Source organism: Apodemus sylvaticus, chromosome 5 (assembly GCF_947179515.1).
Source record: "Apodemus sylvaticus chromosome 5, mApoSyl1.1, whole genome shotgun sequence".
Classification (NCBI taxonomy): domain Eukaryota; kingdom Metazoa; phylum Chordata; class Mammalia; order Rodentia; family Muridae; genus Apodemus; species Apodemus sylvaticus.
Genome location: NC_067476.1, coordinates 50103758 through 50127641, shown reverse-complemented (window position 1 = coordinate 50127641; position 23884 = coordinate 50103758). Strand labels below are relative to the sequence as shown.

Sequence of the window (23884 nt, the reverse complement as noted above, 5' to 3'; positions counted from 1 at the left end):
TGCCGGGGATTAAAGGCGTGCACCACCCCTGCCCAGCAAACCTAGGAATTCTTAACGTACATTAAAATCCCAACTCACTATTCCTGCAAATTTGAGGTATAGTTCAGAAAACATGTTCAGTGTGTGTATGTATGTATGTATGTATGTATGTATATATATATATATATATATGCCTCTGGCTAGATTCCCAACACCAAGGGAAGGAAGGAAGAAATCCATAGACATACATATGTTCACATGCATATACACCTTTATCATGAGCAATCTACCACTTCCTGTTTGCTCAATAAGAAAAAAAAAGGAGTAATACAATTTGCAGTGTTATAGTCTCAGTTTGTAGAAATTTAACTCTCTTTTACTTTATGGTAAATTAGAGGATGAGCAACTGAATAGTTATTAAAAATAAAATTATGGCAATATAATAATAGTTTCAGAAATAGATGTCCTGGGGGCTGGAGAGATGGCTCAGCGGTTAAGAGCACTGACTGGTCTTCTGAAGGTCCTGAGTTCAAATCCCAGTAAAACCACATGGTGGCTCACGACCATCCTTAATGAGATCTGAAGCCCTCTTCTGGTGTGTCTGAAGACAGCTACAGTGTACTTACATGTAACAATAAATAAATCTTTTTTAAAAAATGGAATAGAGGTCCTATCTTATAGTTTTTCCTACTGTTCACAAAATATTTATCAGTGCATATTCTCAAAATCTTATAACTACAATTCTTTTTATTTACTTACTTTTTTTTACAATTTATTTATTTACTTTATGTATGTTAATGCACAGTCTCTCTCTTCAGAAACACCAGAAGAGAGCAACAGATCTCATTACAGATGGTTGTGAGCCACCATGTGGTTGCTAGGAATTGAACTCAGGACCTCTGGAAGAACAGTCAGTGCTCTTAACTACTGAGCCATCTCTCTAGCCCACAACTACAATTCCTAACAATGTCTTTTTTTTCTTTCATCCTTCCCATACACTATACTCATACATAATTATTTGCAAATTTCAAAAACAAAACAAGTCCTTTTATAAGAAGGAATGGGGATGTCTGTTTAAGAAATTACACAGCTTGAAACTCTGACCAAAATATTGTTTATAGCTGAGAGCAACCCCTAATTGATAATAAATAAATAAGTCATTGCTAGACAAAAGGGGAAACCCCATCCAAGTCACCTGCCGCCCACGTAACTAACCTTGTGACCCGGCTCCCTACCCCAAGGGGTGGGGGGGCTCATTACTGCAGTCCATAACATCATCGTTTCCTCAAACATTCCTACATATCTCTTCCTCTCAACTTTCAGCATGAAATTTAAATGATTAAGTGACTGTTACATTTAGACTAGCGTATGATAAAGAAAATGTCATAGTAAAACCAAGAGCATTTTACTTATATCCATTGTTTCATTGTTTTTTAGATTTGGATAAGATCTTAATATTTATCCACATGTTTCCTAACAATTTTACTTGTTTAAGAAAGGAAAGTAAATTTAAAATTCACAAAAAACCTTTGGTTATAGTACAGAATTCAGTCTTTCAGTCTTTTTTTTTTCTTAAAGCGATATTTTCTTGCTTAAAGGCCATGATATAGCCTGTTATAAACATTCAATGTCGCTTTTATATAAAGTGAAAGAAAGTGTAAACAACATGTAAACAAATGAGAATGCAAATTTTTATTTTTAGGGCTGGGGAGACAGTCTCACTATGTAGCTCTGGAACACAGCTGTCCTGAAACCCGCTATGTAGGCCAGCCTGGCCTCAAGCTCACAGAGTTTCCCAAGTCCTGAGCACCTCACCCAAAGTGTGATGTGATCTAATCAAATGTTATTCTCATAAATAAGCATAGGACTTTTGGACAACAGCTTGCCAACAAGGAATACAAAAGGTATATAGCCAGAGAACAGAAAACACAAAAGTCTTAACTAGTAATCAAACTAGCCCATTATTGCACTGAACTATTAATCAAGTAAAGCCCTCTTAGACTGTAGAATGTTTTACTGAATCTGCGTCAAAGGTGTAAGGTACACCTCAGTTACAAAGAGCTGGCAGAACATAATTTCCAAGATTGGTTCCAATATTAAAACTCTATGTGTGGGAGCTGGAGAGATGGCTCAGTGGTCAGAGTACTGACTGTTCTTCCGAAGGTCCTGAGTTCAAATCCCAGCAACCACATGGTGGCTCACAGCCATCCATAATGAGATCTGATGCCCTCTTCTGGAGTGTCTGAAGACAGCTACAGTGTACTTATATATAATAAATAATAAATAAAACAAAAAACTCTATGTGTCCAAGCAGATACAGTAAGTCCAGTACAGGAGCAGGAGAACAGCATAAGGAACACAGTAAGATCCCCCTCACAGTATGAAATAAAATGCGAACAAGGGGAAAAGGCAAAGGATAAAGTTTTTAAAATAATATCCACATATACCCTCTCCAAAAAAAAAAAAAAAAAAATCTTTTGAGACAATGGCTTTTGAGACAGTGGCTACCACTGAACTCCTGATCCTCCTGCCTCTGCATCCCAAGTCCTAGAACTGTGCTAACATCTGATCTCAAAAATGCATTTTAACTGTAAATACAGAGGTTTATGTAAGTTTAAAAGATAATCCCAGCACCAGGAGGCAAAGGCAGGAGGATATTTGTGACTTCCAGGGCAGCCAGGACTACAAAGTACCCTGTCTTTAATTAGTTAATTATAATTATATATTTTTAAAAAGAAGAAGCTAACACGACAGGTTTCCAGGAAAATCTATACCTGAAATCTGTATACAAGCCTATGAACTTGAACGAAGTTGGGGTCCTTTTCTAAAAGGTGATAATTCTCTCCCAAAAATAGAGCAGAGCAACACGTTTTCAGAGAACATGAGACAACAGAAAATATCCTTAGGAGACTGGCCCATAGAATTAGGGATATAACCAAGTGGTAAAATTCCTAGCATTAAGGTGTTAGATTCAATGGAGAGAAGAGAGAAGGGGAAAGGAGATAAATTTCACACATAAGATTATACTACAAAAATATGTACATAATTAAAGGAATTTAGTATATCATTAAAAAACATAATTGTTTTCCAGGAGAGAAGACAGGCAATATCACATTTTCTTCAATATATTTTAATCAAAACACCACTTAACTACAGGTAATGGTGCACATCTTTAATCCCAGCAGTTGACAGGCAGAGACAGGTGGATCTCTGTGAGTTCAAGGCCAGCCTGGTCTACAAAATGAGTTCCAAAACCTCCCAAGCTATAAAGAGAACCCTAGTCTTGAAAAGGGGGGGAGGGGAACCTAGCACTTAACTGTAATGGAAACAAATAAGCCACTCTGATGATAATACTATTTACTCTAAAACCCATACCATATTAATAAAAAAAAAAGAAAGAAATCCTACATCAAAAACAAAGATACAAGACACTTAGAATATTAACTTCTGCCCTAGATAAATCAGACACCAAATTAACTCTTTCAATTAACAACCAAAATCTAACAAAAGTACAAAGTGCTATTTTTCAACAATCTGAACATCAGGCAATAGGTAGGAAACAAATTGAGTCCTACCAAAGTCAGCTTACTTCCTTAGGAGACTTTCCCAGACCCAACACAAACAAGACCCAAAATGGCCTAGGCAAATTTCCTGAGCTGGGAAGAGAGAACTTGTTCTGAGAAGATGAATGCAGTACCTTGAGCTACATCAAAGAGAAAAAAACTCAGAGAAATTATCCCCTGAGAATGTCCCTGAGTCCTTAAGTACTGATTAGCACATAAAGGTAAGGAAATTACCTAACACCAGAGATAAACACTTCTAAAAGCATAGTATGTTAGATCAAGAATGGTATAAATGGTATCTGTTCCCATAATCACACTGGAAATTACAAAATCCAAGCAAGAAGCCAGATGTGGTAGAACAGACCTTTAATCCCAGCACTCATGAGACAGAGGTAGATAGATCTTTTTTGTGTTTGAGGCTAGCCTGGTCAACAAGTGAATTCCAAAACAACCAAGAGCTCCACACTTGAGACCATGTCTAAAAGTAAAAATAAATACATGAACGAATGAATGGATGGATGGATAGCTACAGATAGATAGATGTTAGAGAGAGACAGAGAGAGAGAGGAAGGATACACAGATAGCATATAGATAGCAAAAAGACAGATAGATGTTAGAGACAGAGATAGATAACAGACAGAAGGCAAGAAGTAATTTTTAAGGCTCCAGAGACTGAAACCTGCAACTGCTAAGCAACCACTTTCCTACTTAACTACATCCTCAGCCAAAATTACATTAACTCATGAGACTTTCAATCAACAACTCAAAAGAATCTTTCCTCAGAAGACTAAAATTAATCCCAAACTAAGCACTTCATCAGACCCAAGAGGTCTTTTATGATTTGTTTCTTACTATTTTCAAACTATTTCCAGGAAAATAAGTGTATGCTAAAAGTAAAGTTAGAAGTACATAAAAGAATAATATAAGAACAAAATATAGGACAGTCAACAAGGTACAACTCACAATGTCAGGCATCGAACGTACAGAATACAGAGAAGGAAGGAACCAAGACTTAGGAGAATCATCAATCACCACTGACTCAGAATACGCATGTGAGAATTAAGCAAAGAATGCTAAATGATCAAAGGAAGAGTAGACAGTAAGGGAAATGGCCCCAGTGCTAAGCAAGCATGAGGTCCTGAATCTGGATCCCAGCACACATAAAAAGCAAGACAGAGGAGCGCCCATTTTGGAACCCCAGCAACAGCATGGGGAAGACAAGCAAACTAGGGGCTCAGTTGCCAGAAAGTGTAGCCTAAAGACCAAGTTCCACATCCAACAAGAGACTCGGTCTCAAACAACAAGTACAGAGCAATTCGTTTAAAAAGGCCCCCAACATCTGTCTGCCTCTGGCCTCCATACCTACCTCCATGCTTGTCCAGCTCCACACCTGTGAGTGCATGCACAGAACACACACAGGTGAGAAGAAAGGGCTTCACGTCAACCACAGTTACAGGATCAATCCAGACACTCAGTCACAAAATATCCAAAAGTCCTGTCTGCTCTGACATATCGGACACCAACTGTTCCACCAAGCCACTATTCTGGCTTCAATCAACCAACCAGGCTTTGGTTCCCTTTCTCCCTCTACTTCTGGTCAGTCAGGGAGACATTTTAGCATTCTTCCTGTCTCCTTATCAGATGACCTACATTCAAGCTCTTTCTTTTTGCAAACACCTGTCATAGTATTGACACTGGGCATCAAGCCCTTTCTTCAGACCACAGTAAAAATTATAGCACACAAACTAGAAAAGGAAATAGTTAAAAAAAAAAATCAAGGGGAATTTGGGAGAAGACTCATGGAATCCCAGCACCTGGTAGGCTGTAGCAGATGGACTATCACAAGTTTCAGGCCAGCCTAGGCTATATAAAGTTCCAGGCCAGCCTAGGCTATATAAAGTTCCAGGCCAGCCTAGGCTATATAAAGTTCCAGGCCAGCCTGGGCTATGGAAGGAGTTTTCACCACCACCACCACCACAACACTGTGCCATGAATGGAAGTCAGAGGACAACTTTTGCTTTCAGGAGTTGTTTTTCTCCTGGTACCACATGGGATTAAATTCAGGTTTTCAGGTTAGCAGGCTTTGATACTTGCTCAGTAATTAATAGAATAAACAGAAAACTATTTAAAATGTAAGAGTTACATATGTAACTCCATAACATAGTGCTTACAAAGATTTCATTGAGCCCCTGGATACAAAAAGTCATCTAAAAAGTTGGAAAACCTGGGCACCACTACAAACCACTGCTACAAAACACCAGACCCTTTCCAAATGAACAAGGAAGACTGACAGAAGTATATTCTAAAAATAAAATAAAATAAAATAAAAAGCTGGGTGATGGTGGAGCAGGCGGCCTTTAATCCTAGTTCTTGTGAGTCATAGGCAGGGAGATCTCTTGAGTTCAAGGCCAGCCTGATCCACAGAGCATTATGTAATGGTCAATGTGTAATGGATGGCCTCTGAGGAGTTCCAGGGCAGCCAGGCTACACAGAGAAACCCTCTCTCAAAAGAAAAAGAAAAAAGAAAAAAGAAAAAAAAAAAAAAAAAACCTTATTAGCAAAGCACCACAGGGCTGAGGAAGAAGCAGCTCAGTAGTAATGTGTCTGCTGTGCAAGCACCAGGACCTGCACATAAAGAGCTAAGCAGAGTGGTGCGTGCCTGTAACTCCAGCAGGGGAGGAGGAGACAACAGATCTCTGAAGAGTTTTGGCCAGAGAACAATTGGTTGTCTCCTTCCACCATGTTGAACCTGTGTGATGGTTTATATATGCTCGTCCAGGGAGTAACGTGATTAGAAGGTGTGGCCCTGTTGGAGTAGGTGTGTCACTGTGGGTGTGGGCTATAAGACCCCTATCCTAGCTGCCTGGAAGCCAATATTCTTTTTTTTTAATTGGAGATTATCATGGAAAATTTTATATAAATATAATAATGGTAGATATAAAAGTATTACTAAATTGATTGAAAGTGGAATTATAAACATTTTCTGATAAAGTTGAATATTTACATGGAAAATATTTCTGATAAAACTGAAGAAATATACAGAAAAACATGTTAAAATTGACTATTTCATGGAAAATTATACAGATAAAATGGTAGGCATAAAAATAATTCCAAATTGATTGAAAGTGGAATTATAAGCATTTTCAAGTAAAATTGAAGATTTACATGGAAAATATTTCTGATAAAATTCAAGAAATATATAGAAAAACATGTTAAAATGGACTATTTCATGGAAAAGTATACAGATAAAACAATTGACATAAAAAAAACCTTACTAAATTAATTGAAGGTGGACTTAAAAACATTTTGTGATAAAACCAGAGATTTACATGGAAAACATTTTTGATAAAATAGAAGAAATATATAGGAAAACATGTTAAAATTGAAGATTATCATGAAAAATAATGCAGATAAAATGGTAGACATAAAAAAATTACGTGCTGGGAGGACTATCTGATCTGGTCCAATCTGTTAGGAGTTCTGAAGGTTTCTTGTATGTTCATGGGCATCTCTTTCTTTAGGTTAAGAAAGTCTGCTTCTCTAATTTTGTTGGAAGATATTTACTGGCCCTTTAAGTTGGAAATTTTCACTCTTTTCTATACCTATAATCCTTAGGTTTAGTCTTCTCATTGTGTCCTGGAGTTCCTGGATATTTTGGGTTACCAGCTTTATGCATTTTGCATTTTCTTTGACTGTTGAGTCAATGTTTTCTATGGTATCTTCAGCACCTGAGATTCTTTCTTCTATCTCTTGTATTCTGTTGTTGATGCTTGCATCTGTGACTCCTGAATTCTTTTCAAGGGGAAGCCAATATTCTGCTGACAACTCTCAGCTCCTCCTGCACCATGCCTGCCTGGATGCTGTCATGCTACTGCCTTGATGATAATGGACTGAACCTTTGAACCTGTAAGCCAGCCCCAATTAAATGTTGTCCTTTATAAGACTTGCCTGGGTCATGGTGTCTGTTCACAGCAGTAAAACCCTAACTAAGACAACCTGGAACTTTGTGTTTAGGCTAGACCTTTTGACTACATATACATAGCCCCTAGTCTGTCTGTCTCCCCTCTGCTATTATTGCTGGGGGTACAAATGGGTGCTACTCTTGCTTTTTTGTGAGCTTTAGGTGAAGTGAGACCCTCTCTCGAAAAACAAAAGTGGAGGGCCAGCAAGATGTCTTAGCAAGTAAAGGTGGCTGCAGTCCTTCCTGACTACCTGAGTTTAACCCGAGTCCCACACGGTAGAAGGGGAAAACCAATTCCAACAAAGCATTCTCTGACCTCCGCACACACATACATAGATAAGCAAACTTTTAATAAGAAGATTGCAGAGAGTAATAAAAGCACCTGATGTCAACCTCTAACTTCAATATGCAAGAAACACATGCATGCCTGTGCATGTACACCCCTACACATGTGCAATTACATATAACACACACACAAACAAAAGAAAGAAAAGGGGCTGGAGAGAGGGCTCAGTAGTTAAGAACACTGACTGTTCTTCCAGAGGTCCTGATTTCAATTCCCAACAATCACATGGTGGCTCACAACCATCTGTAATGGGGATCCAATGCTCTCTTCTGGTGTGTCTGAAGATAGCAACAGTGTACTCACATACATGAAATAAATAAATCTTTAAAAAAAAAAAAAGCCAGAAAAGAGCAATTAATGATCTATGTAGGAATAATGTTTATATGCACTGTGTGAAAATGTGTCTCCGCCCTTCCTTGTCTGCCTAAGGCGCCTCCCCCTGAATGGTTAAAATAATAAGTTGATACCCTATAGCAGATGCACAAAGTAAGAAGTGGGACATCAGGGAGAAAGAAAAGAATTCTGAGCTAAAATAGTCAGGCACTTAAGATTCACCATTTGAAGGCAGAGAAAGTCGAACATATGAAACTGAGGAGAGGAACCAGCCATGTAGCAGGACATAGAACAGTATAAATGCGATAACTGAGTTACAAGCTAGTAGGGGAAAAAACCTAGATTAAGGCCTAGAAATTCATAAATTTATAAATGAATAATAACCCTCCAAGTCATTATCATTGGATATTGGAAAAGCTCCCAGTTACAAATAGCCCAAATCAGCTAGGGTCAACAGCTTAGAAGTTGTCCTGGAAGCAATTTTAAGAGAATGATGCCCATTCCCAAAAATGAGGGTTTTCGTCATTCAATGGGTAATAGGCATTTGTCACTGTTTAGGGGTGGGGCTGATTACAAATTGTCAGGGGGAAAACAAAGTAAAGAGGTTAGATTTAGAGCTTTCTTTCTCTCTTTCATTCTCTTTCCTCTATCCTTCTTTCTCTCTTATCTAATGTTAGAGGAAGAGTGGAGAGAAGAGATAAAAAGAAAAAAGGATGGGAATACAGGAATGATACAATAAAAGGATAAATTATTGACTCTACTTTTATACTAAAGAACTTCAACAAGACAAATATTATATATATATATATTTTATATACTTTATACATATATATACATACAAATATATCTATACATATACACATATATCTATACATATATATCTAAACATGTATTTTATATATTTGTATATATATATATATATATATGTGTGTGTGTGTGTGTGTGTGTATGTTTACATATAAATATTTATATAAGTGGGGAGATTGGGGAGATGTTTCAATTATACCCATGCAACTCATTTTAAAATGTAATGTGAAGTTCTAGTCCTTGAAAGCTGCTACTGCAAACTGTTTAGGATAATAAAGACAATTAAGAAATTCAAGTTAGGGCTGGAGAGATTGCTCAGTAGTTAAAGAGCACTGACTGCTCTTTCAGAGGTCATGAGTTCAATCCCCAGCAACCACATGGTGGCTCACAACCATCTATAATGGGATCTGATGCCCATGTTTGAAAACAGTGACTCTGGTATGTTAGAAGACAATGATGGTGTACTTAAACATAAAATAAATAAATAAATCTTTAAAAAAAAAAAGAAGAAGAAATTCAAGTTAGTAGTCAATCAAACTTGTGGTCGTGTTAATAAGCTTTATTAAGCTTATTTTCAAAGTTGAACAGATAATGGACAACAATATTTGCCTACTCAGATGTACTATTGATCGATGACCTTCAAAATCCTCAATATATGGCATTTAAAGATGCTTTATTAATATAAGGTTTTTCAAGACAGTAAGACATGTCTGCTCCTGGAAGCACCCCATTCTACTTCAAAGAAGATGATAAATATAGAAGAACCACATTGTGGAGTTTGCTTCAAATATGCAAACTAACCACTGGACAAGAAACTGCCCTTGCTTCAACTGTTGACAATATGTTGCCCAAAATGGACAAACAGGACACAGGGAAGTTGACTGCTGAGCCTTGCCAAAACAAGGTAGGCAGACCTTCACAATTCCTGCTTCATAAAAAAGTGTGTCAGACCTCTGGTCCAGAAGGCAGAAGACGAGGCTCCAAGGGCACAGAGGAGCCTGGGGGACTGTCCAGGTAGTCACCGGCCTCTGTCATTTCTACAGTTCCAGAAGCTGCTTGCTCTACATTTCCTGTTTACTCAGGTAATAATTATCCTTCTCAGATCTCAAATGGGGTTAAAGACTAGATAGTTACTGTCTCACAATTAAGCTTAATTTATTTAGGATTCAAGATATCTATTTAAGGTCTAAGAAGATATCTATAGGTTGATAAAGTAAAGTTATGATGGAAAATGAATTAGGTACAGAACTTTGGACTCACGGAGATAGGATAAATAATACTTTCTCCAAGGTTACCAAATATATTGAAATGGACATTGTGAATGCCCATTTGATGGTTTTCACAACTATTCTTATTGTATATAATTATATTGTATATTGTATATAGTTATATATTATATATGGATGTTAGTGAAAGAGCCTTTTATTGAACTAAAAGAGGGAAATGTAGGGATAATGTTTCTATGCACGGTGTGAAGCTGCTGATCGACCTATTGCAAAGGCAAGAAGTAGGAGGTGGGACAGTCAGCAGACATCAAGGAACTCTGGGATAAAATAGTCAGGCACTTAAGATTTGCCATCTCGACTCAGAGGAAGTCAGGCATATAAAACTGAGGAGAGATAACCAGTCACACAACAAGACATAGACAGGATAATTGAGTTACAAGTCAGGGAACAAGCCTAGATTAAGGCCTAGGCATTTGTTAATAAAATGCCAGCCTCCATCCAAGTGGGTACTAAGGAACTGGGGCACGGGTAGAAAAGAAAGAAGTTACAGAAACAAAAAGATGAAAGAAAATAAGAAATAGATGCCAATGAATTTCAGGGGGCAAGAAAACAGAAGGAAAAAAAGAAACAATAGACCAAAAGCAAGGCTGCCCTTGGTGGCAGGGAGGCTCCACAGCTCTATGCAGCCCGCAGCAGTCTGAGTTCTTTTCAGAGAACTCTCTACTCAGGCATATTCAGAATTGCTGGCTTTGACATGGAAACTAATTACAGCAAATATGAAGCAGAAATGTAGTTTCTTACAATAGAAAGAAAATCAGAGAAAAGAATAAGACTCACCTAACAGCATAGATACAGGCTTCTCAGAGAAGAAACACAATTATTAAAAAGACACTATATTAAGAAGACTGTTAATAAGACATAGTCAGATGTGGCCCATTTGCTCAAGAGACTTGCAATTATATCTTAGCATTAGCTTTACATATTACTTTGGCTACTTTTGGTTTACATGGCTTTTAAAAACAAGTTGTTTTTTTTTCTCTCTTCTCAATAGAATTATAGGTTGGCTCTGGAGGCACCTTGAATGAGATTAAATCCAGTAAGATGCAAACAGGAGCCACAGGGCTGAACAAGAGGGTTGGGCCATGTATCCTTTCTCTAAAGATTGAGAGATTTCTGGAAAACAGCAGGCCTATAGCTATGAAGGGAGAAAGGCCTCTAGCTACGCTGATGTGAAAGAACTCTTGGTTCTCAGCGGGCAAGAAGCTTCAACCAGACCCGGTAAAGGGCCCCCTCCCTTTCCATGTCACCAAATGTTCTGTGCTTCAATTCCTCCTACCAATAAGAGGTTCAAAAAGCCACAGATACTAGACCTCAAGCATGAACACCTGCATAGATGTGACTGGCAGGTTTCAGCATAATGGCCAACTCCAGAGAAACAAAGGAAAAGGGGGGACCAAGGGCGAGACTTCGTTTTCTTACTAACAGCAGCACACGTGAGGTGGTTATGTCTCTGAGGTAAGTACAATCCTAGGTGTTTTGCTCTGTTCAAATTGTTTCATAGTTTAAAATAGTTTTGAAGTATTATAATAATAAGAGAAAAATAATTACAACTACGAGGACTTCCAAATTGTTGCTAAACTTAAGATGCCACAAAATACTCTACCCGCTGAAATCAGAAATCATGTCTACACTACTTCTGGTACATTAGTAATAAAAAAGGACAATGAATACAGAAAAAGAACTGGGGATTTCTTCAGCTCTTCTTTCTCCAAGATCTTACAGCACGAAACGTATTTTGCTACTTTGCTTGAATTGGTAACTTCACAGTTAGATGACTTTCATTAGAGAAAATTCCAAGTTCATAGGGAAGAAAATTTTACAAGTAATCCATGCAAATACATACAGACATACATTAATTCAAGAGATTAGCTCTACCAGGAGTGGCAGTGCATGCCTTTAAATCTAGCGCTCAAAAGACAGAGGCAGGAGAATCTAGCCAGTATACACAGTAAGTTCAGGATAGCCAGGTATACAATGTGACCCTGCTTCGAAAAAAACAAAAAAATAATAATTATAGTACTTTCTACCAATAACCATATTGTGTAACACAATTAACTAGTTTGCTTAAATGTCAGTATGTGTAAATAGGATATAAATGGGAGAGTAAAACTATATTATCAAATATTTGTTGAAAGGTCATTACTTAAAGAAGTATAAACTGAAGATAAATAGACACTGTTCGGTCGTAAAGTCACAGACTGCACCACAGCCTCACATATGTGCTAGATACATGCTGCCTTATGGATGAGTTCCATTCACTGTGGAATTAAAACTCACACTGAGCTTCTTCAAGGTTAGGAATGTAAAAAGTGCAGTAAAGATAACGAAGAGGGGCCCACCAGCACCAGGGAAAGACAGATTGGCATGTAGGGAGATATCATACAAAGACAGGCAGGACAACGGCACCTTTATAGAATAGGGCATAATATGACAATGGCCCTAGACTCTGGCAGCAACAGACAACAGGAAGGACCAAGTAGACACAAAACAAAAGAACAAGCCTTGGTACCAAGAAGGCAGCAAAAGGAAAGGGAAGAGGATACTACGCAATTTTAATTTCTCTGACTTTCCTAGGGCACAGGACAACAAAAACCAAAAGTCACAAAGTCATACAACAACAGTTCATAAAAAAGAATGATACCAAATGACACCAATAAACTAGTGACAAACTAATTCTGTGTCTCAAGATAGGGGTTCCCTACAGCATCATCCAAAAGAAGATAGGCTGGGTATCTATCCAAGGACATGCACCACCATTACCTTCAACAGTCAACTCAGAAAAGAAGCAGCCCTGGCCTCGCTAGTACAAGTTCCTGGGACCAATGGTAATAACATGATGACATCTACCATCAATGGAAAGGCAACATCTCAGGTACAAAATCCACAGCTTGCTGGAAAAACCACACTGCCAAGCTGGAAAGGGGGAAAGGCTATACAGAACCCATGAATAGACTGCTATCACTGCTGAGTTTTCGGTGTGAAATTAAAAATATCCACGAAAATCAAAGATTAAAATATCATGTTATGTGGACCAGAATGGAAAGAAAGCAACTCATACACTGAGAAGACTGTAAATTAATTTTTTTGAAATAAACTATATCGCAATATTGACAACAATATATTTATAACACCCCCCCCCCAAATGCAGTGGAATGCAAAGTAACTTTCTTTTATTTGTTTTTTTCGAGACAGGGTTTCTCTGTGTAGCCCTGGCTGTCCTGGAACTCACTCTGTAGACCAGGCTAGCCTCGAACTCAGAAATCTGCCTGCCTCTGCCTCCCAGAGTGCTGGGATTACAGGCGTGCGCCACCACGCCTGGCTGCAAAGTAACTTTCTTAAAACTGAGAGAGTGATGCTGCACATCTTTAATCCTGCACTCAGGCGGCAGCGCGGGTAGTTCAAGGCTAGTCTGTGCTTCAGAGCACTGATGGCTCTTGCAGTGGACCCAGGACAACTCCCCGTCCACCTGGTGATTCAAAACCATTTGGAACTCTAGTTCCAGGGGATCCATCTTCTAGCATCAGGCATGCAAGTGGTCTGCATACATGTATTCAAGCAGAACACTCATATACATAAAATAGAAAAAAAGGTTTAAAAAAAAAGAAAATACACTATGTATTAATATGAGACACTGTCCTATATATGTTGAAGAAAGTAATGAAGAGAAAGAGTTAACCAGATATTCACCGTCTCCACTGAAGTACTGTCACAAAACAAACTACCTAAATATCAAACATACTGATCTGTTCTTCAACATCTTTTAAGTACATAATTACGGTCAAATGAAAATTAGAGAAACCCCTTACTGGGGAATGGACCTTGACCTTTTATTTTATCCACTCATTTTTCTTTCATAGCCAATAGTTACTACTTTTGACATTTTGACATAGATAGTAGGGAAAACTACCCTAAACACTCTGAAAACAGCTGCTATGAATCTGATAATCAATGCCATCTCCTGAATAATAAAGTAATGTAATCTTAGGGCAACTTTTCTCATACTATCAGGCCAACCTAACCTGTAGGAAGCATCTACTGAATGCATCTATGCTGGCCTCTAGGGTGCCCCCCCCCCGCCCTTTTTAAGGACCTTAAAATTTGGAAGAAAGTAAGCAAAGTAGCAAAAAAAATGATATGTAATTCATGGTAATATATTAAATAGTCAAAATACATCAAAATTAAAGGAATGTGTAAAATCAGAATTCTATTTCATATCCCATCATAGCCTAAAACTAGCCAGTTAGATTTATTCTACATTTTTCATCACACGGTTTTGCTCTCTTTTGTCTCACGCACCATCAACCATTTATGACAACAATTACACTCTAAGTGACTCTTGTGCGTGTGGAAAGCAGAGTGACTTAATTGCCAGCACCATAGATAAAAACGTCATATTATTATACAGTATTTTTTTCAAGATTTTTTTCTATTTTATTTTTCTTTTTGCTTTAAGCACATGCATTTTGCCTGTATGTATATATGCACCACATGTGTGCAATATCCCCAAGACTAGAGGAGAATGCTGGATCCCCTGGAACTGGAGTAACAGTGGTTGTAAGCCATCATGTGGGTGCTGGAAACTGAATCCAAGTTTGCTACAAGAGCTATAATTACTCTTAAGTACTGAGCCATTTCCCCAGCCCAGATATGCCATTATTAAAACTATAAAAACATTCCCATATCCTTTGTGATATCATCTCACAAATGAGTTCTCAATTATTTCCTCTGTTTCGTGTATCTGCTAATTCTATTACACTGACAATAGCAATGTTACTAAATCAAAACTGTAGAAGCCAGTGGTGGTGGCACTTGCCTTTATCACAGCACTCAGAAAGCAAGAGGCAGGAAGCGCTCTATGGGTTCAAGACCAACTTTGTCTATAGAGTTTTTTAGGACAGCTAGTCAATGGTAAGTAGAAAACCCTGCCCAAAAATAAATAAATAAAAAATAAATCCCCATATTTCTATACTTGGAAATTTGTAAATGAAATGCTAATACCATTATAACAGATCATCTCCAGTCACACAACATCTTACCACAACAGACACATAAAAAGGTTGAAGGCACACCATGATTTCTTCCTTTATTAAAAACACAGACACAGAGCCGGGCGGTGGTGGCACATGCCTGTAATCCCAGCACTCTGGGAGGCAGAGGCAGGTGGAATTCTGAGTTGGAGGCCAGTCTGGTCTACAGAGTGAGCTCCTGGACAGCCAGGGCTATATAGAGAAACCCTGTCTCGAAAAACCAAATCCAAAAAAAAAAAAAAAAAAAAAAAACACCACAAACACGCCCAGGATCATAGAATCAGAGGTGAAAAGGATACAACATATGTACCAACACTAGGAGTTAGTGGGACCCAGGCACACAGGAACTCTGCCAGACCAGTGCCACAGGTTCCTTCTGGTCTTTCTGGGCAGTTCCCTGAGCAAACCTTGGGCACAAACTCCACAGCCAGTTCCACAACACCCAGAGGAAGCTACACTCCCAGGTGCTCTAACATGCCCAGGATCACAGGATCACGGGAGCTTGGTCACATCAGGATCTCAGGATCCCAGAGGCAGCTTGACTCCCAGGAGCTAGGACACACCCAGGATCACAGGATCACAGAATCACAGTATCACAGAGACAGCTTGATTCTGAGGAGTTCTGACACAACTAGTATCACAGGAAGGACAGGCTCCAGTCAGATATAGCAAGGGCAGGTAGCACTAGAGATAACCAGATGGCAGGAGGCAAGCGTAGAACATAAGCAACAGAAACCAAGGTTACTTGGCATCATCAGAGCTCAATTCTTCCACCATAGCAAGTCCTAGATACACCATCACACCGGAAAAGCAAGATTCAGATCTAAAATCACTTCTCATGATGATGATAGAGGACTTTAAGAAGGACATAAATAACTCCCTTAAAGAAATACAGGAGAACACAGGTAAACAGCTGGAAGCCCTTAAAGAGGAAACACAAAAAACCCTTAAAGAATTACAGGAAAACACAATCAAACAGGCAAAAGAATTGAACAAAACCATCCAGGATCTAGAAACAATAAAGAAATCACAAAGTGAGACAACTCTGGAGCTAGGAAACCTAGGAAAGAGATCAGAAGTCATAGATGCAAGCATCACCAACAGAATATAAGAGATAGAAGAGAGAATCTCAGGTGCAGAAGATACCGTAGAAAACATTGACACTACCGTCAAAGAAAAAACAAAAAGCAAAAATCTCCTAACCCAAAACATCCAGGAAATCCAGGACACAATGAGAAGAAAGGATAATAAGTATAGAAGAGAGTGAAGATTCCCAACTTAAAGGGCCAGTAAATATCCTCAACAAAATTAGAAAAGCAAACTTCCCTAACCTAAAGAAAGATGCCCATGAACATACAAGAAGCCTACAGAACTCCAAATAGACTGGACCAGAAAAGAAATTCCTTCCGTCACATAATAATCAAAACACCAAATGCACTAAACAAAGCAAGAATATTAAAAGCAGTAAAGGGAAAAGGTCAAGTAACATATAAAGGCAGGCCTATCAGAGTTACACCAGACTTCTCTCCAGAGACTATGAAAGCTAGAAGATCCTGGGCAGATCTCATCCAGACCCCAAGAAAACACAAATGCCAGCCCAAGGTTACTATACCCAGCAAAATTCTTAATTACCATAGACGAAGAAAACAAGATATTCAAGGACAAAACCAAATTTACACAATATCTTTCCACAAATCCAGCCCAACAAAGGATAATAGATGGAAAACACCAACACAAGGAGGGAAACTAAACCCTAGAAAAAGCAAGAAAGTAATCTTTCAACAAACCCACACAAATATAATTCCACCTCTAACAACAAAAATAATAGAAAATAACAATCACTTTTCCTTAATATCTCTTAATATGAAAATTAATATTACCAACATATCCTAATCCATTGAAATTAAAAAATATGAGAAATTAGAAATTTGTTGGCAGTCACCCAGTGGTCTCTCTAATTTGGTAATTGGGGAAATAGGTCCAATATTGTACAATCCATATACACTTTCTGTTTGTATGTGACAGTGTCTTGTTGTGTACCACATAATGGTCTTGAAATCATGCTTCTCCTATCTCAGCCTCTCTATTAGTAGGATTTTTTATTGATGTTTTTACACTATACTATGGTTTTCAGAAGAACAGCTTACATATTTCAAAATTATTTATACAGCCAAAAAAAGTAGACAATTAATTTGGGAGGTATCTTGTAAGAGAAGAACAAAGAATGAGACTGAATGTTTTGCTTGATATTTATAATTATTGTATCAATTTTGAAGAAGATGACCTTACAAGATACTCTTTTTCTGAGATGAATGCTTTTCAAAATCACCACACATAATACTTGTGTGGGTTTGTTGAAAGCCAATGAATCAGAATCTTACCCTCACCTAACACCTGTGTCACCACCACTGTTCACTGAAACAGATGGTGAATGACTTCATGGATAGACCATCTTAATACACATGTCATTTCTTAAATGAAGTAACCTGTTCCTCGTGGGCTGAGAATAATGACAATCACTCAAGTCAAATAACTTTGACCATAGCAGGAAATCTATATCTAAATAACTGTGCCTACAATTCATTCCTTGGTGTGACATAACTGTCAACTCTTAGCTACTATGGAGGTAAAATCCTTTGGTGATGTGAGGGACATTAAAGTACAGCCTTATTACAATGAACTCCATTGTCTGAAAATTGTTCTTATTTTGGGTTTCTACCACAATAAAAGCTAAGATTTTAAACTCTATTAAAAACAAAACAAACAAACAAAATTACTTTATCTCTTTTTTTTTTTTTTTGAGACAGGGTTTCTTTGTATGGTCCTGGCTGTCCTGGAACTCACTCTGTAGACCAGGCTGCCTTGAACTCAGAAATCTGCCTGCCTCTGCCTCCCAGAGTGAAGACTTTACCTTTTTATGTTCACTTAATAATATGTCAATCCTTTTTATAATTAGTATAAATATATATATTGTGTTGAATATAAAAAAAGTACACAGACATAAGGATAAAGTATAGCTCTAGGATAGACCATATTCCTAGTAAGAAATAAGGCCCAGGGTTCAATCCCCAGCACTGCAACTGATCAATACAGTAATAAGAATACAGAGATGGGATCTTCCTGAGACTGCATAACCAGTAGGATAGTCTCACTTTATGCTAACGAAAAGAGCAACTCCAAAATACACATATGCCCACATGCTCGAGCAACCTTTAGGGACTGTTTCCAGGGTAACACAGGTCTGCCCACCTGGAACACAGTTATAACTTGTTGATTTCTAGTTCTAAAATAGTTCCTGAAGCTGCATCTTAGTCTGTAATCCTGGTCATCACTATCTATCCCTCTAAAGGCAGAAGAGTAGGTATTCAGACCAAATTTCACCTAAGCCGCTAAATTGTGAAAATCTCAGAATTATCACAATACTGTTCACTGTTTAGTCTTGACCATGAAACTGGACATGGCAATTCCTGGAAAACACAGGCAAGAGCTCTGTTTCTCCAAGACAATAATTAAATCAGTAAATATTAAGAAGTCAATTCACATATAACTGCTACCATGGGGAAAATAAATTCCCCGAAATCTCAATAAAAGTACATGGCTCTATCTACAGCATGGGTGCCCTAAATCTGTGTTTGTATTCTTAATAAATGAATGAATAAACAAACAAACAAACAAATTTATTAGAAGCTGGGCATAATGACTCACACCTGTAATCCCAGCATTTGAAGGAATGAGGCGGAAAGAAGACTGTGAATTCCTAGCCAGCTGGGGTTAGACATTAAGACCCTGTCTCAAAAAAGAAGAGGAGGAGGAGGAGATCCCCAACATGGTGGCTCACACCTATAATTACAACACTTGAAAGTCAGAAGCAAGAGGGTCACTGAAAGTTCAAAGCCAGCTTGGTCTACACAGCAAGTTTCAGGGACCTATATCAAAAAAAGGAAACCTTACTAACATTATTTCCACGTCCACATTGAAGCATTATAATTTTAAAATGCCTGATTTGTACTTCAGAAAAAAACTGATAATTATCACTTTGTTCCAAATTCCAGAGAAGAACCAACATTATTTCTTTCACTATTAGTTCCCCTGAATGCTAACCTAGAACAAGAAGTAAAAATGTCTCAGGATCTGTAAGAGATTGCTCCTTTTAAAAGGAGGCTGCAAGCCAGCAGGATGGCTCAGCATGAAGAAAGCTTGACACACAAGCTGCCTACATTTGGTCTCCAGAGCCCTCACAACGGTGTAAGGAGAAAGCTGACTCCACAAACTTGTCTCCTGACCTACATACACACATACACACACACAAAATACATATACATGCAATAATAAAAAATTTATTTTTCAATTGGAGGTTCCAAAATGGTATTTAAAGTCAAAAAGACAAAACAGTACTAAACAGAAAAACCAGTAAGAATAATATTGACTCAATAGGGATTGAAGGTGTAAGAAAGTGGAAGAGTACTTTCTTCAGATGCCCAACCCCAGGTAAAATCCCCAAACAAATTGAAGATGCAGTTTCACACGGGCAGTGGGGGAGGGGCTGAGAGGTCAGCAGTCACAGCAGCAAGCCTAGCTCACCATCTGAGGGACCTCATCAAGTTTTAAAAATCTGTGCCCTGTTTTCCTTTCCAATGGGAATAACAGCAGTAAGTATCTCAAAATTGTTAAAGATTATATGAGCTAAATTATGTAAAGCAGTTAAAATTTGACCACTTCCACCAAACAGAAAAAATCTAAAGTTTTAATAACACTGTTAAAGAAGCTACAGGGAAACAGGCCATTCCATACAGTAATTATTACAAGCCTTAGGAAGAACAATTTTTAAGTCCCACTTTTGTAAATTTACCCCAGTAATATTCTTCTATAGGTGAGAGAAGACTGACACACTGAGGTTTTTATTTTATAATAGGCTTCTTCATGCCCATAAAATGACATTATAAATCAAGGGCAGCAAACTCACAGGAACATTGTATAGCGATTTTTACACTATAGACTCAAGAACTGACATCGAGTGAAGATGTACAACAATGTTACCTTTTGTGTGAGAGGAGACAGCAGGAGGAGGAAACATTTATTGTTACTTGCTTTGGACTGAGAGAAACTTAAAACAGTGAGAAGGAACTGGCAGACCAGAAAGGAGGAAATTTTTCACTATAGACTATTTTGGCGTTTATATTCAATAATATATAAATATTAAAATGCGAAAAGTAAAGCAAAAATATCCAGCTGTAATTGCTAGCCCTGATTATTATTATTTGCAGGGTCTTGCTACCTCCTGATTCCTCCTCCTTAATCCATCAGCTCAGAAACCTCTTCTTCAGCCTCTAACTCCTATTTAAAGTATGTAATGTAAGTGGATTAAGGCATAGGTGTCACGGCACACCAGGTGTGCTGCACACATCAATGCGTTTGTCAAAGATGCATATGTGTCGAGTGTCTCCTTTTAGACGGATGTTCTCCTATTAACAAATAAGGCGCCCTTAACTAGATAAAACCCAGCACTTGATTCCTAATTCGCTCAGTGGTTTCCTCCTTCTTCTGGTGTGAGGGCTAGTCAATGTCTGACTGCTCGGGGCCCAATTCTCGGTCACTCCAGCACAGCACATACTCCACTGACAGCTCAACAGTCTCTTTTTATGCAAGCCCCTCCCCTTCCCTCCTCCCTCCACCCCAGTAGCTCCAGAGCTCCGTCCCTCACACCGACAGGCACACACACACAGGCACTGCTCAGATGCTTTTCCCACCCAAGGGTCATAACCTGCCTATTGGCCCAATTCAGATCCCAAATCACTCCCTCCCAGTCGATCTAAATCACTTCCAGGGCTCTTCCCCAGAACCAGGCAGGCAGCTGTACACCCTTTTGCAACAAGTACACAACTGACAGCTCCACACCAGATTCTCCCAAGAATCCGCTCCACCTCCCTGCACTCACGCCCCCACACACTGAATGAACCCTTTTCCCCATCACTCGCCCACCTTGACCTCCTCGAAAATCCTCAGCCTGGTTCCCCGCACAAGCTCTCCTCGCTTCCCCACCCCCTTCCCACCAGTGACAGCGCAGTCACCTCCAACCCCTTGTGTCTGCGCTCTCCCCCAAGCTTCCCTTGACAGATGCGGGTCGGCTCCCAGATCTCCCGCCCGGGCTCCCCCTCGACACCGCAAGACCACACGGCCCGGGTCACCTCGCCGGGGCTCCACTCACCCACTCTCCCGCATTACGTTGCTGTCCCCGCAGTCGCAGGCGCCCCCGGCCTGGCTGCGGAACATGTTGAAGTCGTGTCCAGTGTGGTCGCCCTGGTGGAAGCACTCCGCGCACAGCGACATGCAGGGGGAGATGCCGCACGTCCGGCAGCGGTAGGCCACGAAGTTAGCCGTCCAGACCAGGCCGCAGAGCGCCGCGGGGTCGTAGGCCCGCACGGCCGCGCAGAACTCATCGTAGCCGCCGCCGCCGGCCAGAAGGCACTTACACCACTCCAGGGCATCCTCCTCGGCCTCGGCTGGGCCGCCGCCGCCCGCCGCCTCCTCGCCGCCCGCAGCCCCGGCCAGCGGCCGCTCTGCGTTCAGCACCCGCTCCAGCAGCGCCTGCAGCTCCTCGGCGCCCGCACGGTTATCCGGCCGGCTGAGAGCAGCCTTCAGGTGCGCGGCGGTGGCCGCCTTGTCTAAGGCCGGCCCCTGCGCTGGCTCCTCCGGCTGGGGCGGCTGCGGGCCTCCGACGGCCGCCGCGGCCGCCGCCGCCGCCGCCATGATGAGAGCTCAGAATTTGGAGAGTCCAGGGCCCCCGGCTCCTCCCGGGAGGGTGGGGGAATTGACTGCTGTGATGGCTCGGCCCGCCCAACTCTCGCGATACCTGGCGCCCGCAGACCACTTCTGTGCAGTCCCCGCCCCTGCCCACGCCCTCCAACTAAGCCCCGCCCCTCATCGGGCTCCTCCCCGCCTCCCCCCCCCCCCCCCCCCCCCCCCCCCCGCCACCGCCACCCCCCACCCACCAAGCGGGGCTCTGCTCCTGTGGTCTCTCTCAAACTGTTGGCTCCCATCTTTCAAAACTAACAGCTACTTAGACAAGAACACCAGCGCAAAGACGATCTTTAATAAAAGTGGTTCTCCTACAGTCGGGATGTAATATATGAGAGAAAAATAAATAAAATAAAAAAATAGATAAAAGTGGGGTTCTTTTTCTTTATTTGCCTGGAACATAGGAATTACACACAATAGCTACCAGATGTATTTTAGGCATCTGTATCTTCAGATGTTGATTGCTGTTATCAGAGACTTAATTATTCCTGCTGCTATTGAAGCTGATTCCTAAATACTTCCCCGAGTCAGTTTTTAGCCTGATACTACTGCCAGGTGACTCTCCTAAAATAAAGTCTTTTTTAAAGTAAGGTATCTTCTTTTTGGTCTTGATTTGCTTTGTTTGGTTGGTTTGGTCTTTATTTTTTGAGACAAGGTTTCTCTGTGGAACTCACTCTCTAGACTAGGCTGGCCTGGAACTCACAGAGATCTGCCCGTCTCTGCCCCCCTGAGTGCCCAACATTGCCCATGTGAAAAGTAAGATTAGGGCCTGGAGAGATGGCTCAGTGGTCAGGAGCATCGACTGCTCTTCCAAAGGTCCTGAGTTCAAATCCCAGCAACCATATGGTGGTTCACAACCATCCTCAGTGGGACCAGGCACCTTCTTCTGGTGTGTCTGAAGACAGCTACAGTGTACTTATAATAAATATAAATATATAGAATAATAATTATTTAGAATAATATATATAATAAATATAAATATTTTGTGGTTGGTTTTTTTTGTTTGTTTTTGTTTTGTTTTGTTTTGTTTTGTTTTGTTTTGAGACGGTTTCTCTGTGTAGCCCTGGCTGTCCTGGAACTCACTTTGTAGACCAGGCTGGCCTCAAGCATTCTGTGTAGGCTAAGATGACCTTAAATTCCCACCTCCATCTCCCAGTGTTGGAATTACTGCACCATGCCTGGTTTATAGGGTCAGGGCTTGAACCCAGAGCATCGTGCATTATATAAACTATATAAACTGAGCTACATCCCCAGCGTTGCTGAAGAGATGAGTCAATGGTTAAGAACTGCCTGGGCCTGGGGAGTGCGGGTGGGTGGGGGAGCACTCTCCTACCTGCAAAGGGGAGCAGGGAAGGCAGAGGGGGGATAGGGGATTGGTGGAGGGGATTGGATAGGGGAAATGGTATATCATGGGGTGGGGGGTTCGTGGAAGGGGTAACGGGAATTGCGATATAATTTGAGATGTATACGAATGGAATGATTAAAAAAAATAAAAGCACCAGCTGCTCTTCCAGGTGACCTAGGTTTGATCTTTAGCACCCAGATAGCAACTATCTTTAACTCTAATTTTAAGGATCCCGACGCCCTCTTCTGGCCATTGCATGCAAGTGGTGAAGTGGTGCACAGTAATACATCAATGCAGGCAAAACACCCATACATAAAAACTAGTTAAAAAATTATAAGGTTCTCATTCATTCAATAACTGTCTTGAGCAGTAAATTCTCATTCCTGCAGCCTTACTAATTGATGGCTTTCCTGGGGCTTCAGGGTTGGAATGGGTTGCCTGT

General features: G+C 40.1%; 1 protein-coding gene across 5 annotated transcripts in view; it reads right to left on the bottom strand.

Annotated features, from left to right (window-relative positions):
- Positions 1–22113, bottom strand: part of Ubr3 (ubiquitin protein ligase E3 component n-recognin 3) — a 151511-nt gene extending 129398 nt beyond the window's left edge. For 3 of the 5 annotated variants that reach the window (XM_052182654.1, XM_052182655.1, XM_052182657.1), the window contains exon 1: positions 21508–22113. In XM_052182654.1, coding sequence (XP_052038614.1) covers positions 21508–22049 — 542 coding nt within the window. In that variant the 5' untranslated portion in view covers positions 22050–22113. The remainder of the gene's footprint in view (positions 1–21507) is intronic. The other 2 variants (XM_052182656.1, XM_052182658.1) reach the window with 1 other exon arrangement.
- Positions 22114–23884: the final 1771 nt, after the last annotated feature.